Genomic DNA, 16,928 nt, shown 5'->3' with positions numbered 1-16,928 from the left:
TGGCATAATACAGATCAACAATGACACTCAGTGTGACTAAACACAACAGTTTCACACCCTTCGCGACATGTGGCAGCGAGTGGTTTGGAGGATTCCTAGAAAAATACAAAACTTAATGGAAAACAGGACTTTTCTTGAACATTTATGACTGCCAAGTTCACAGTAACTTCTGTATCAGAATATAATGCTTTTTTCAGATAAAGGGACCACTTCTATTCTTAGTAGCTGCAAATATCACTTTCGTTTCTACTAAAAAATGAAATGCACTAGATGAAAATTTACATGATGTACTAGTGATTTCGTGGTTTAAAATTCCAGTAGTCTCCTGTTTTACTGTTTGCTTAAGAATCTTTGCAGTCTGTCAGCTCATCTACTAAGATCCGCCACTTTTTGAGCATTGACTAAGCTCCAACTCTACAGCTCTTTACCCTGATTGCTTAGTTCGAGGGTCTATAAAGTGGGGTACACAAGATGATCCTTTGGGGTGGGCAGGAAAATGTTATAGCTGCTGTTTCTATCTATATTTTACCTTAGCTTTTTTATAATTTCTGTTTGTACGTTCTGCAAAGCTGAGACTACTTTACTAATATTAACAGAACAAACATGTTTTATAAAAACACAGCAATGTCCTAGGTTGAGTACTCCACCTTTTTTCCTACAATACTACTAAAAAAAAAAAAAATTTTTTTGAGATGACTGATAAAACTTCATTCTCAGAATGACCCTATTTATTCCATATTATTAGCCTTATCTTGTGGATGTAGAAATTCTTAGGAAAGCTACTTGCTGAAGGGTACATACTGAGTAGTTGGCAGAACAGGGATTCAAATCCCAGTTCTTCCTTAATTCCAAATCCCATGTTAACTATATTCAATAGTTATTATATTCAATACATTATTCTGTGGGTTTGGCGTAGAAGAAAGCAAGAATGTATGTAAAATGTTGTAAACTTGAGAAATAAAGTGCAACCGAGCACATAGGTTACATAACCACCAGATCAGCCCTCAAAGGTACTGGTGTGGTTAGGACATGTCCACGGAGTCAATGAGAAAGGTTCTATGCACTCTATTTTGCTTTAAAAATGGGTGCAGAAGTTTGTTTTTCATGATTTTCCCTTAACTCGTCTTTAGAAGCATATTTAAAGTTTTTAAGGTTCCCTTTGATCTCTGATCACACGCTTCTCCTTTCTGGCCTAACAGATCTCTTCCTAGGCGCATTTCGGGGTAGACTTTCCACACTGGGACGTGCTGTCTTCTCTCTCAGGGAAGATGGACATTGTTTTTGCCGGCTACACCCAATCGCCTCTCAAATCCTGATTCCTTTCAGCTGGGTGTGTGAATTCTGACCTTATTTGGTAGGCCTTTGGCTGTATGAGAGTTCCAGTATGATTTTCCATGGTTCAGAAAGCACCAAGTTAAAAATCTCCTTCTTGGCCTTGGAAAAATGAACCGGTTGCCTGATTTCTCCAGAAACAGACAAATGAGCCATCCCAGTGGTTTAATGCTCTTAGTTCTAGCGTCCGGTACCCCACTTACACCGAAAGGAGAGAAGTACGAGGTTCTCCTTTTTTCAATAAAACCCCGTTGTTGTGTGCTCCAAGTCGCTGAGAAGAAAAACCACAAGCATGAATGCTGACCCGTGGAATGCAGAACAGAGAGGAGCCCGGCAACCTTGGCGAGGCAGCATTACAAAATGACGAAGGATCACATACCCACCAGCACATCTGAGTGCGGGGTTACCACGTTTTCAAGCTAAGCAGGACGGTAACTACCATAGCCTCATAACGGGTCTTCAGGCCTCTTCCTAATCCATCCCCAATCGGCCATCAGTAATCTTTTCCTGTCCCTCTTCTAAAACTCCGCCTTCTCCTACCTTGACCTTTGGAATCCTGCACAAAACACACAGACCCTTCCGTTCCCATTCCCTGCTGGCTTTTCCAGCCTCATCTTTTTCCTAACTTACTCCTCAAGAGTTCGAGATGACGAGGCCACGTTCATCCTCAGAACAGCCCTACCAGATTAGCATCATTTAAATCACAGCCACACCTCGTTTCATGTATTATTTCCATATTGTCCAAGTAGCAACTTCTCAGGCACAATATGCTCTTGCATACTTATGTCTCCACACATGGGATTTCTTCGGTTCGGAATTCCTTGGCCCATCCTTTCCCCACCTTGGCCAAGTCTTAATTCTTCATTTAAGATTTAAAGTTGAGCGTTAACTCGTGTTGGACTGGATCTTTGAGCCACCCAGAGTAAAGAAGAGATCTCTTGAAAAAGAGAGAGTGAGATCTCTCCCCTGTGAGTCTCTCTTGTACCCACAAAAAAATGTTTTGTTTGCTTTCAAGATCATGTGTAGCATAGGGTATTATTATTATCTGGGGAGAACACTGTTTTTCTCTGATGGTAGCCCTGTCGGACAGTTAAGAGATTTTGTCTGTAGTTTGGGATTGCGAGGAGAGAGAACTGGGTCCAGAGGATTCTGAGGCCATGCTTAAGGAAGAAGGGTAGGAATTGCACAAGGAAATATCCAGAGCAGTCGGTCATGTATTCTGCAGAGGGGGGCCTGCACACTCAGGCACAATAGGCAAATCCACCCATTGCTTGGTTCTGTAAGTAAAGTTTTATTGGCACACAGCTACAATCACTTGTTTACACTTAGCCTTTGGCTGTTTTCATGCCACATCAGATCGAGTCGTTGCAACAGAGAATGCTTAGTCCTCAGACCCTAAAGTATTTACCATCTGTCCCTTTACAGGAACATTTTGTGAGCCTTGCTCTGCCAAAGCAGTTGTTAGAGCTCAGGACTCAGGCCCGTTTCACTCTTACCATTGCATGTCTCTGGGTCTCACCTCAGACCTACTTAAGGAGAAATTCTGGGTTTGGGGCCTACTGATCTGTGTGTCATCAGCCCTTCTGGCGACCACCACTCTAAGGTCCTGGTCCCATGGCTACTTCCTTGGGGCTTGATGCCAGCCAGGCAGCCGGGGTCTAGGAGAAACAGACACCAGTGAAAGGAACGGAGGTACAATCAGAAAGCTAGGGGGAATCCAAAGAAGAATGTCTCCTGGTAGGTTCTAAAATATAAATGGTCCAGAGGAAGGAACTCATGGTTGGATCCCACCACCTTGCCCAGAACTACCTGCTTGGAGTGGCTCTGTGAGTTGAGTGAGTGCAGGCCTGCATGTGCGGAGAGGGACCAGTCCCAAAATGTGATTCTGGAGCCCACAGGTAGAAATGGGGACGTAGGAGGGGTGCCTGGGTAGCTCAGTGGGATAAAGCCTCTGCCTTCGGCTCAGGCCACGATCCCAGGATCCTGGGATCGAGCCCTGCATTGGGCTCTCTGCTAAGCAGGGAGCCTGCTTCTCCCTCTCTCTCTTTGTCTGCCTCTCTGCCTACTTGTGATTTCTGTCTGTCAAATAAGTAAATAAAAAAATAATAATAAGTAAATAAAAATCTTTAAAAAAAAAAAAAAAGAAGGAAAGAAAGTAAGAAAAAAGAAAGAAATGAGGAAGTAGGTACCATCGGCAGGAGTGGCTCAGGACCAAGTCTGAAACTGGTTCAGAGAAACTAAAAAACAGAAACAAATATTTAAAAACTTATAATGATTTGAATAAAATTCTAACTTACATTTAATGTTTTACTTCTCATTTGCTGCCTTTGGGTGTTTGTGGATTCCTGAGATTTTGTTCTTAACACCATAGCTCAGCTGTACCTCTCTTTGGCTTTGGATAATTTACCTAACCTCCTCAAAGTTATTAGCTGAATTAATAAATGTAAAACACTTGGCAGAGTCTGATACATTTTCTCTAGTAGGGAACTATTTCTTCATCTTCCTGCTCACAGTCTTATTTCATATTGAAATAGAGGTTACCAAACGTTGCTCGTATTTACTCCAGTAGGAAAACTTGGCTTACCAACATTCTTTCTTTATTTGTCTTTAAAAAAAAACATCTACCAAATAGCCCTTGTTGGAATCTGAAACCCAAATTGATATGAGTTTGATTATTATGCTTCTGATCGTTTAGGAACATTGTCGCAGGCTTTTTAAAAATAACAAAACAATCTAAGTACAACCAAACACTTGCTAGTATAGAAATAAGTCATTTTGAGGTTTTCTTATTTAGCAAAATATACATGTGCTTGGAAAAACATAATTTCTAAGTCTATCATAATACATTTAATCATACAGTTTTTAAAATATGCTGCACGAAGCCTTTTATCTTTGCTAGGGTAGAAATTTTACATTTATATGACTTTTTAAAAATTCTGAATACATTATGAACATCTGAGAGAGAACATAAGATTCTTGAAGACTTTACTAGGCGAATAAATATTATTTCATGATTTTTCAGTGATAATTAAATCTACATTATATCGAAGAGTCAGCAACCTGAAACCTTTATAACTTTTTGAAACTTTGAAACTTTTTGAAACATTTCAAAATGAACATTTTGAAAGTAAAATTAGTGTTTGAGGTTTTGCTGTTTTTTTTTTTTTAATTCCATAAATGCCATGGGAATTTTATCACATTTCAACACTTGCTGAATATGTAATTCCCATAGTGCCCATTACTGGCCATCTGTGTAAGGTAATACATGTTTGGGATGAAATTGATTACGGCTTAAACACTCCTGTGTTATGATCAGGAAAAGCACGCAAAGTTCACATTTTTTTTCTAGTGGTCATTACGTAGTTAAAGATATTAATTTCCAGGGGCAGAACAGCCTATCACTAGAGATCTTAATCTCACAATAAATGACACCAGGGCCAAAGAAAAGGAGGAGACTGCAGAGCCTTCCACTAAAATTAGTAAGTGCTGTACCAGAGGAGTTCTTAAGATAAAAGGAAGATAAACAGGCTTGAGAACAGTTTTTCCTTTGTAGTCTTCAAAACAGACCCACTGCAATTTTACTAGGTAGTCAGAACTGTTTCATCACCCTTTTTAGAAACTCCTCTAGTCGTAGTGACCCAACACGCCCCAAGTTAGCCTGCTTGTCGACTTTTCTCCACATACACATCGTTGGCCCAACAGCTCTTTAATCCTTTATATTATTTTTACCTGGTTTGAAAAATGTTTCCTTTTTACCTGGGCAAAATGAAACCCTTCCTTCAAATATGGCTTCAGTGTGATGTCCCCCATGCAGTCAGTTTATTTTTATTAGATTTGTGCATGAGCATGTATATCTGTATTCTTCCTGAGCTCATTTCTCCCCTCAGAGCTACAAGATACACAAATATGTATTTCTTTTTTCTTTTTCTTTTTTTAGATTTTATTTATTTGACAGAGAGAGAGAGAGATCACAAGTAGACAGAGAGGCAGGCAGAGAGAGAGGAGGAAGCAGGCTCCCCGCTGAGCAGAGAGCCCAATGCGGGGCTCGGTCCCAGGACCCTGAGATCATGACCTGAGCCGAAGGCAGAGGCTTATCCCACTGAGCCACCCAGGCGCCCCCACAAATATGTATTTCTGATGAAGGTGTTCACCTCTTGGCTCTCCCGTTGTCGACTTACCTCAGGGTTTTGTGAGACATCGCGAAAAAGATTTTTAGGTTGGAAAATTTTGAGAGCTTGTGTTACTGAACTATCCCCGTGACCATTAAAACATCTTATCATGTTTTCTGTGGAATATTTGACATTTGAACACAGCTATATTCTGATCTTCCCTGGGATGGCGGCCAGGATGATTTAGCTACAGAAGCCCCAAAAGCTGCTTAAAGAATGGGGGTAGAATCCTTGTCTCAACATTAAAGTACAGCATTTGTGATGTTGGCATAGTTGTTGCTGAACTGCTCTTCCTTTTCATTCTTGAACTTCTTGATGATAATTATTCATCAGGTTACGATAGATTTCAAATCTGCTTCCCATTAAAGATAATAAAATACTATCTCCTTCAAGAAGGCAATTTGCCTTCCTGTCTTATGTATTATAAACTAAGAAGTTATGCATCAAGTGAACCTAATTGCTATATAACTTATCTGGAATACATTGAAAAGAATATGGTCTCGATTGCAGCAATGCTTTATAATATTTGGCTTTAGGAGTTCTGTTGATTTTTTTTTTTTGTTGTTATTCCCTCCCTTTCACTAATTTAAACACTGAATACTGACTGTCAGTGTTGTGGAGTCGTTACATGAAGATGAACAAGACATGGTCCCTACTCTTGAGCAAAACTGTCAGGTTAAACAGTTCATCTGAATATGATACATTAAGATGTGTAAAGACGAGCAAAGTTCTGTCAGAGCATTGGAGAGGGAAAATTTCTTTTAGCAAAGCTTCAAAGAACCAGTAACTTTTAAGTTTGGCCTTGCAGGATGAGCCAAGTATCTCCAGCAAAGTAACAGAGGACATGTCGTGTGTATCCATAAACATACGTGCACATATAAACACACGTGTGCATAAACACCCATGTGTATGCATGCCCACATGCAAGCACTGTGGTGAAGGCTGTTGACTGGCCGATTTAACACCATTCCCATCCCTCTTCTGTCTTGCCATCCCACTATCGAGGCTGGAAAAGCTGAGGACTAATAGTTAAGGATGGCCATGTAAATCTAAATAACCAAATATGGCCATAATTGGAAATCTGCTAAGGACTTTTAGGAACACTTCTGTTTTCAAATAGGAGGTGGGTACCGTTGACCTTACCCCCTTCCTCTTGTCTTGGAGCGTGGCAGTGGTAATTACAGCTGTGGCACCCCCTTGAGAGGTTGAGAGAGATGTGCAGAGTGAATCTAGCGCTCGGGACTGCCTGTCCCAATACTGCTTACAAAAGGAAAACCAAATCTTTATTTAAGCTATTGTTAAGTTAGATATTTTCTGTCATAGTCGAAAGCATTCCTAACTGATACATTCATAAACTCTCTCGCACTTATTCATGTGTGTTTGCATCTATTTTAATTTATTTTCCATGCCTAAAATTGCGGCTAATTTTAGATGTACATTTCAGTAAATAGTAAGAAGAACTCAGTGTTCGAAGGAAGAGAGGAAATGGAATGCCTTCTTTGTTTTTACCAATCTGGACACTCCTTAGCACTTGATTTCCCTTGTATGTATACTGTCCTTGTCTGATGTTTTAAATAAAAAGTGAAGGCAAGAAGGGAGAAAAACATGATAAGAAAGATAGATGTTGGCGTGGGTCATGTTGGTGGTTAGGTTACAGGGAAAAATCCAAGAATCCGTTGATTGCGGCTTAGCTTGTCACGGTGTATTCCTGTGTATCGAGGACCAAGAACAATCACCTGCATCTGTGTGGGGAGCCAGGTTTCCCTAATAGCCAAAAAGTTGTTCTCTTTCTTCCTCCATTTAGGAAGATGAGAGCAGAAACATATTCTTCTTGGGGAGCGATGAGAGCCTCCTGCAGAACGTGTCGCTGGTGTCCAGTCTTATATGAAAGAAACCGTGTAGTGCGCATGCGATCTTTAGCAAGACTCTGACCGTCCACTACACAGATAGGGAGCAACATGAAAAATACCAGCCTGTTCTTTCCTACAGACACCGATGCGATCACCTGGTTTATTTCTCTCTCCCTCAGCGTTTATAATTGTACGATACGTGTACCTTTTCTGACACAGCATCAAGCTACAATTGAACGATCTGAGCATTCTTTCTTTTTTAATAAGCATTTATTCTTACTCTTTTTCAAACAGGTCAGCAGGATTGCTTCTTTGCTGGGGTCATCTTCGTGGTTTTTGCTGTTGCTATCTTTCAGTAGCTGTCTGCTCCTCTTTAAGTCCCTTTGGATTTGTTGTGTTTTTGTAAGAATTCGTTCTCTACCTTAGAGAGGAGTAAGGTAGCGTAGGTCTCTTTAGCTTCATGCCGAAGTACTGGATTAAAGTCAGGGATCCTTAGGAGAAAACTCGATGGGATAGTTGGAATTTACATCAAAGTCTATGCATTAGTCTCTGATTGAAAGACATATGCACACTTCAATTCGTAAAGAATCTAAACCGTTTTTCTTTTTTCCTTAAAATTTTTTCTACTTATTTTCCCTAGAATCTTCAACTACTTGGAGCTACAGCCATTGAGGATAAGTTACAAGATCAAGTGCCTGAAACTATAGAAACTCTCATGAAAGCAGACATCAAAATCTGGATCCTTACAGGGGACAAGCAAGAAACTGCCATTAACATTGGTAAGTCCCCTAATCCAAGCTTGGCACTGGGGTGCTTTTTTCACACTTGGACATATTTTAGAAGATAAGTTTGAGCTATTTCAAAATCTGAAAGATTTGGTTTTATAAGATTTCCATATTTATAATATTACTGGGCTTCTCTAGATACTTACGGCCTCAGTGCCCCTTTACATTTGCTGTGGTTGTGTATCCAGCCAGACCTTAGGTCTTGCAACCACTAAATAACCGTCCCTCACCTTTGTCTCGCTGCCTGTGCACCCCCCTTCCACCCATAATTGACACATGTAGATAACATCTCTGCAGTTGCCTGTGAACGTGAGGAGATGGAGATTACGGCAGACCTGTGTACTGGCACTTGTTTATGTGACCACAGGTTATTTCTAGGAATGGGAAATAAGAAGGTTGCCAGGTTTCATTCATCCTGCAGTTAATTCATTTTTCTCAAAGAGGTTTTACTAAGTGACTCACACTGCCATAACAAAATACCACAGCTGGTGTGGATTAAACAACAGAACTTTATTTTCTTACACTTCTGGAAGCTGGAGGTTCAAGATCAAGTGTCAGTCAGTTTGGTTTCTCCCGAAGTTTCTCTTCCTGGCTTGCAGTGGCCACCTTCCTGCTGTGTCTTCAGCTAGCCTCCCCTCTGTAGATGCGTGCTCCTGGTGTCCCTCTCTTACGAGGCACCAGAGCTATTGGATCAGGAACCCGTCTTCTGACCTCATTTAACTCTAACAATCTTAAAGGCCCAGTCTCCAAATATCATGGGTTAAGGATCCAACGTGTAAAAACAGGGAGGGCACAATTCAGTCCATAACAGATGTCTCATTGAGAAGAACAGTAGTATTTGGTGTGAGACCTGTAGTACCAGTAATATGTAAGAAAACGTCGCACTTTTCATTTTCTTCCAAGTTCAGTAATAGTAGGTTGCCTGAACAATGCAACCCTGATGTAGATTCAGCCTCTGGATATTCATGATACGAGTTACATCCAAAACTCACCCAAAGTTGAAACCATTCAGAGGTGTTTATAGCATGAAACCACATTTTTAGAAAGTCATTGTCAAATAATCATTAAGAAACATTTAGCTGGGGTGTCTGGGTGGCTCAGTCTTTAAGCGTCTGCCACTCAGGTCATGATCCCAGGGTCCTGGAATCGAGCCCCGCGTTGGGTTCCCTGCTCTGCAGGAAGCCTGCTTCTCCCTCTCCTATGTCCCCTACTTGTTTCCCTCTATCATTGTGTCTCTCTCTGTCAAATAAATAAATAAAATCTTTTAAAAAAAAAAAAAAAGGAAAGAAAGAAACATGTAGCTAATGCTCCTTTTAGAATTTTTAGCAATCACAGCATTCTGTAAATATAAAATACAGACCTATGGTAAATTGCCAGTAGGAGAGGAGAATTTTTAAAAGACACTAGTTAGCAGAAGTATAAATCTAAGTGATTATAAATCTAAGTGATTATAAAAATTATCACTGGTGTTAGAGACAAATGGAAAGAGATGCATGAGAATACAGAATGCTTTAGCGTTCGGGAGACCCGAAAAAGACAAACACACTGAACAAAAAAATGTGACTGCAGGTAGAGGGAGACTATATGGTAGCAAAGAGTGATAGCCAAGGAACATTAAGCCATCCTGAAAATAGCTCAGGGCATGTAGCCATTATGACTACAGAGAATATGATGGTGGTTTCTGGGAACATTTAACTTTTAGAGTCTTGAGTCATGATCTTTGGGGCTTTTCTTTTAGAATAAAATAGGTGAGATTCATATACGAAATGGTTATGGTTCGTCTCACAGAAGTATTCAGTTTTTTGTTTTTTGTTTTTTTAAGATTTTATTTATTTGACAGAGATCTCAAGTAGGCAGAAAGGCAGGCAGAGGGGGGGGTGGAACAGGCTCCCTGCTGAGCAGAGAGCCTAATGCGGGACTCGATCCCAGGACCTCCAAGATCATGACCTGAGCTGAAGGCAGAGGCTTTAACCCACTGAGCCATCCAGGCGTCCCTGAAGTATTCAGTTTTAAATCAGGAGGTCAGGAAGAACTCATTGAGATGGTGACATTTGAGAGAGAACCTCATTTGAGAGAAGGAGGGAGATTCTCGTCTGGATGATAAGGGAAAGCTGTCTTCTTTCCAGACTAAGAGAGAGAGTAGGAGAAAAGGCCAGCAGCATAACAGAGCCCAGGTTGGACGAGGCCTCCCAGGAGCTTGTAAGGGCTTTGCATTTACTCTGGGTGAGATGGATGGTTCTGAGCAGAGGAAAGACACCTGGACTGACTTTCCTGGGAAAACGATCAGTCTGGCCACTCGGCTGGCTGCGAATGGACTGGAAGGGAAGCAGGTGTGAAAGCGAGGAGACCAGTGAAGAGGCTCTCGTATTTAATCCAGGGGAGGCACGGTGGTGACTTGGACCTGGGTGACCACAGTGAAGGTGGTGAGAAATGGTTGGCATCTGTATCTGTCTTAAAGATGGAGCCCACAGGCTAGACGAATGGGTTAGAGGTAGGGCTTGAGAGAAGGGATTCCAGCATGACTCCTGGGATTTCTAGCCATGGCACCTGCAGGATGGAATTGCCATTAACCAGAATGAGGAGAAGCAGGTTTTCTGGGAGGAGACCAAGAGTCTCGTTTTTGGATCTGTTGAGTCTGAGACGCCTGTTTTGTACCTCTGTGTCTGCGGTTACATAGGTGCTGGAATGGGAGAGGCTGGAGTTTAGGAAAGAGCTCCCAGTGGGAGATCTGAGTTCCAGAATGGTCAGTGTGTAGATAGTATTGAAAACCACTGTCTCAAATGAGCTTGCAAAAGGATTAAGTATTGATGATATTAGTTCAAAGGCGATGGTCCTATTTTAAACTCCAGTCAGCGGAGTTGCATTTCTCTCCAGCCATGTTCAGTTATATGCAGATGGTCCCAGAGGAGGCCGACTTGGTTAAACCAGCAGGTGATTTTGCCCTGTAGCAAGTACGGCAAAGCAAGAGAGGACAGAACCATAGAGGGCATGACCTCAGTCCGAGGGCAGGAAGATGGTGGTGGGATCGCTGGTCCAAAAGATAGCCTGACAACCCTCCTGTGCCTTCTCCAGAAGCAACCATCAGCCCATCTCCTGCTCCTCATGTTGGTCATCATGAAGGACATTCCTTATAAATTTGTTAGTTTTCAGGATATTGAGAATCATCAGCACATTCTCTTTCCCTACTTATTTGTCAAGACAGCCTTAACACACCGAATGTTACCCTTGTGTCCCTCCTATAATAAGCAAGACCATTTCTTTAACTGCCTGCAAACCTAGAGACAGGAGACTGTCATCAAGTCCTAATAAAATAGATAAAACCTCAACTCTATCTAATAAAATAGATTAAAAATAAAATTTAGATGCTTTTATAGTATTATCACTTTAACATCTTCACTACTTCTCTCTAGAGAAATGAATGCCATCAATTAATCTACTCTTTGTTTGGATATAGGACACTCCTGCAAACTTCTGAGGAAGAATATGGGAATGATTGTTATCAATGAAGGCTCTCTTGATGTAAGTAAAATTATCTTTTAAAAAAAAATCCTTTAATGTCTTAGTCAACTTGTAGAATTTTATTCTATATCCAAATAGCTATGGATATAGTTGATCTTCCTTAGGTTAAAATATATTTCTCACTCTTATTCTATAACATAACATATACTGTTCTGTTCTGAAACTGTATACTGTGTACTGTATATACTGTATGCTCTTCTGAGCCACGTTGAGGTAAATAGATTCTAGCTTTGTGTCCATGACAGCTAAAACAAGTTGCTAAATGATTTGCTTGACGGTGTGAGACAAAACTGCTTTACAAAAGCTTTATGTCAGGAGGTTACTGAGTGACTGCAATTTGCTCTTATCTACCTGGGAATTTTTTTTTTTTAAGATTTTATTTATTCGTTTAAGACAGAGCACAGGGGGAGGAGGGGTTGGGGAAGAACAGAGGGAGAGGGAGAAAACAGACCCCCGCTGAGCAGGGAACCTGATACGGGGCTCCATTCCTGGACTCCAAGATCATGACCAGAGCAGAAGGCAGATGCTTAACTGACAGAGCCACCCAGGCACTCCCTACCTGGGAATTTTTTTCTTTTAAATTTTTTATTTTTTATTTTTTATAAACCTATATTTTTATCCCCAGGGGTACAGGTCTGTGAATCACCAGGTTTACACACTTCACAACACTCACCAAAGCACATACCCTCCCCAATGTCCATAATCCCACCCCCTTCTCCCAACCCCCCTCCCCCCAGCAACCCTCAGTTTGTTTTGTGAGATTAAGAGTCACTTATGGTTTGTCTCCCTCCCAATCCAATCTTGTTTCATTGATTCTTCTCCTACCCACTTAATCTCCCATGTTGCATCACCACTTCCTCATATCAGGGAGATCATATGATAGTTGTCTTTCTCCGCTTGACTTATTTCGCTAAGCATGATACACTCTAGTTCCATCCATGTTGTCGCAAATGGCAAGATTTCATTTCTTTTGATGGCTGCATAGTATTCCATTGTGTATATATACCACATCTTCTTGATCCATTCATCTGTTGATGGACATCTAGGTTCTTTCCATAGTTTGGCTATTGTGGACATTGCTGCTATAAACTAATTCGGGTGCACGTGCCCCTTTGGATCACTACGTTTGTATCTTTAGGGTAAATACCCAGTAGTGCAATTGCTGGGTCATAGGGCAGTTCTATTTTCACCATTTTGAGGAACCTCCATGCTGTTTTCCAGAGTGGCTGCACTAGCTTGCATTCCCACCAACAGTGTAGGAGGGTTCCCCTTTCTCCGCATCCTCGCCAGCATCTGTCATTTCCTGACTTTTTGATTTTAGCCATTCTGACTGGTGTGAGGTGATACCCGCAAATATCATTCTCAATGGAGAAAAACTGAAAGCTTTTCCGCTAAGGTCAGGAACACGGCAGGGATGTCCATTATCACCACTGCTATTCAACGTAGTACTAGAGGTCCTAGCCTCAGCAATCAGACAACAAAGGGAATTTTTGTATATTAAATATTTAATATCTGCTTTTGCTTCCAGGCTTAGTATGTATTTTGTTTCTTAAAAAAAAAAAAAAAAAAAATCTGTGAAACCTATCAAACAAACAGCATGAATTCACCATTTCTTACAGGAAAGTCTTTTTTTTTTTTTTTTTGATGTCCTACCTTCTGGGCTGAAATGTAAACTCCTAGCATGTCCTTTTTTCATGGCTGTGATCACATGAAGTTATATTTGGGGAAGAGGGAAAGATTTTCCACGTGTGCAGTGTAAAACAGAAGTTAAGCCAAAAAAAAAAATGCAGGTCAAATGACCTGTAAGAATTTTAAAATAAAGGTGACTATTTGTAACTTAAGGTGGAAGACAGAACAGGGGAGGTGACCATACAACAGTTTAAAATAGTCACGGTGATGCAAAGAGCAGAGCAGAGAAGAACCTGTTATTAAGGATGCGGGGGGCGGGGCGCCTGGGTGGCTCAGTGGGTTAAAGCCTCTGCCTTCTGCCTGGGTCTTGGCCCCAGGGTTCTGGGATGGAGCCCCGCATTGGGCTCGCTGCTCAGCAGGGAGCCTGCTCCCCCCCCCTCTCTGCCTGACTCTCTGCCTACTTGTGATATCCGTCTGTCAAATAAATAAATAAAATCTTAATAAATAAGTAAATAAGGATGTGGGTGAAGTGGAAGGGCCAAGTCCATAGAAGGGAGGGTAAAAAGGCAAATGTTCAGAAGTCAGGTGGAGAACAGAAATTACATGTAAGAAGTGATTCAGCTTCTGACCTTTGAATTGGAATGACGGCCTCTTCATTATTTATCCTCAAAGCAAACCTTGTGATCCTTTTCCCTTTCTTGTGAAACCCTTGAGAAACGCGTAGCCTAAAGTATAACACACGATTTTGAAATCGAAAGTTGTTCACATCTTTAATAATAAGTACATTTTGTGAACCATGAGTTAGTCCTAAACACACACACACACACACACACACACACACACGCATCCTAGCCTGTGGCTGGAAGACTTTCCTTTTTGTTAATGCATTCAGTGGTTCTCTGCTGGCCGGAGAACTGGACCACTAAGGAAACACTCAGCAGACTCTGCCCCTTTGAGCTCACTGCTGTCTCTGTCCCTTACCCTTCCTATTGTTCATTTTTGGTTTATTCAAGTTACAACGCTGTGAAAAATGGTAAGTGGGATAGTCCTTCCCTTCAAAAGCTTACAGATAATAAGGGAAGTAAAATGCGTACAAGTAATAGTATGAAACAAGTCTGTAAAGTAGTTATGTATCTTGCTCTGAAAATACTGTGAAGCTTAAGGAAGTGTTTATAAAGGAAGTGGCATTTAGTTAGAGGTGAGTAGTGGAGTAAGGGAGGAGTACTTGAAGCAGAAAGTTTATGCAAGGTCAAGGTATATTGGGGGCATAAAAGAGAAACATTGAACTTGAATACAAGGTTATGATTTTTTTAAGTATTCTTTGAATAAATGTGGGCACAGAAGGTAAAATTCAAGTTACAGAAAGGGACAAATACAAGTGTTAAAAAGTGAATTCCTGCATCCTTACAGCCAAGCTGCCCTGTTTATCTCCCCAGGAAGAGTCTCCGGTTCTAGTTTCCAAGTGTTCCTCCAGAGATTTCTCTGCTGTATCTAAGGGATACGCGTGTGTATCTGTGTGCACATACTTCATTATTGAACATAAACTACAGCATACTATCCGTAATGCTTTTACACTTTGCTGTTCTCAGTATTACTGTAACAATTGCTCTGTGACCGTATAGACGAAGCTACCTAATTCTTCTTTAATCATGGAACAGTATTTACGAGGAAACGGTAAAGAAATGACAGAGGGGTTAAACCTGGCAAGGAAGTCTCAGCTCCACCGTGGAATACTGGGCCAGGCTTGAGAATTCGCTTCCACAGGCAAGGGAAGCAACTTCATCAGCCTGTTCAAAGAGGTATGATGTGTAGGAGGTACTGTCCGCAGACACATGTGGAAGGGCAGGAGGCCTGAGGTGCAGGCCGCGGACGAGCATAAGAGTTAGGTAACAGAATGGGAGCACCAGTGCCGGCGAAGCGGTGTCAGAGGGAGTCAGGGAGACGGATCCCACGTGATCCCTAGAGTGATCCAGAAGTGGGTTGTCGTTGTTCACAACATTGCAGAAACCTCCATGGAAACATTCCCTTCCCTTAGTCCCTATAAACATTTAGGCCCGTGTCAGCAACATGGGCTTCTGACGCTTGGAAGAAGTCAGAGCTAAGACCTATGACGTTGATGCAAACACATGACAAGACATGCCTGATCTGACACGTGAGCCTTTCTGTCTGTCTGTTAAGTGTTCACCTCGTGGAGGGTGGGCGAGCAGTGCTTCTTCTGTTTTCCTCTGTTTGATAATTTTTCTCCAACTCAGATACACATGTTCTTTATGTGTTCTAAGTATCAAGTGAGATAAATAGTAATCTCAAGAAAAAGAAAAAAAAGAAATGCCAAAAAACTCAGTGTACTACATCATGACAATTAAGACACAGCATTTATTTTCACTTTGGAGTTTTCGGGACAGTAACTCATAAGTGATAAACACCCAAAGGGTCCCTAACATTTCCTGTTTCTACTGGACCGAACACAGGTAGGACTCCCAAGGGAGTAGTCTGCTTCAGCAAAAGCTGCAGGCCGGGGGGGGGGGGGGGGGGGGGTGGATGCATGTCTATATTTTGGTCTACCATTCCGTCAATGCCTAGCACATTACCCACCACAGGATAAGTACTCCAGAAATATTTGAGAATTAAGTTACTGAGTAATGATAAATTTAAGGGTCTCTCTTAAAAAAGAAAAAAAAAATTCAGCAGTAGTTCATCTTTTCTGGTATTTTCAGAGTAAAGTAGTTAGAAAGATCCTTAGCAATTCAAGTGACTGCGTGGTGTGAGAGATCATAGGTGAACCCTCACTGAATGGATTAACGCTAATTTATCCCACTCCGGACGGCCACGGTTCTCTCACTGCCGTCTGGGGAAGGTTTTTCTCCTGGGGAGTTAAGTGGTGACTTTACAAATCTGGCTGTTTGGGGTCAGACCCGCCGTGGTGCACTCATTTGCTTCCCAGCAGGAAAGGAACATCACTTTGCATAGCTCCCTCAGATCCCGTGTCATAAAATCCACAGCTGAGATTGTAAGCAAATCATTCGATGGGCGAGAATGCCTGTAGAGAAATCATTATTTTTCATTGTCATGGGAAAGAAAAGCATCCTCTGTGTTCCACTTGTCCTGATTAGGGTAAAATATGGGATGACTATTCCATCGGCACCAACAAATAATGAACGTTTAGGTGATAAACTTAGTAGGAATGCAGTATCTCAGGAAATAATGTAATAGAAAAGAGACTGTGGGTTTGCGTTTCATCAAGTGACAGTGTTAATGATCGTAGTCAAATTATCCCACGAAATGGTGCAATTCTGCCTTATTCTGAATGTGGGACCCTGGGCAAATTAAAATTAGGTAACTTCTCTGAGCCAGTTTTGCTGCCTGTAAGGGAGGATAATGTTACCCTTGGCAGAGGGCTAGTATTGCTACACTAGGGCATGGCACATAAAAGGATGGTATAAAATTTTGTAGAAAAATAGTATTTCAACAGCTTGCAAGTTGTTTTGCATACTGATCATTTTCATTACAAAAGATATATTATTTCCCCATCTTCTAATTTTTTTCTAAGCAAGATATACATGTAGATCTTTTACATAAGTGATGCATGTTGCTATGAACTGTGCAAATTTTCTACCAAGATATTCTTAACAGTGTTAACATTTTAA

At 41.3% G+C, this 16,928-nt stretch overlaps 1 protein-coding gene across 4 annotated transcripts in view; it reads left to right on the top strand.

The window, feature by feature from the left end:
• Positions 1-16,928, top strand: part of ATP8A1 (ATPase phospholipid transporting 8A1) — a 237,954-nt gene that overhangs the window by 128,542 nt on the left and 92,484 nt on the right. For all 4 annotated transcript variants that reach the window (XM_032334198.1, XM_032334197.1, XM_032334199.1 and 1 more), the window contains 2 exons: positions 7,992-8,130; positions 11,591-11,655. In XM_032334198.1, the coding sequence (XP_032190089.1) occupies positions 7,992-8,130; positions 11,591-11,655 (204 nt within the window). The remainder of the gene's footprint in view (positions 1-7,991; positions 8,131-11,590; positions 11,656-16,928) is intronic.

The sequence above is a fragment of the Mustela erminea genome, chromosome 2 (genome assembly GCF_009829155.1).
Source record: "Mustela erminea isolate mMusErm1 chromosome 2, mMusErm1.Pri, whole genome shotgun sequence".
NCBI lineage: Eukaryota > Metazoa > Chordata > Mammalia > Carnivora > Mustelidae > Mustela > Mustela erminea.
The sequence above is the reverse complement of the archived record's forward strand: the minus strand, read 5'-3'. Positions and strand labels throughout refer to the sequence as shown.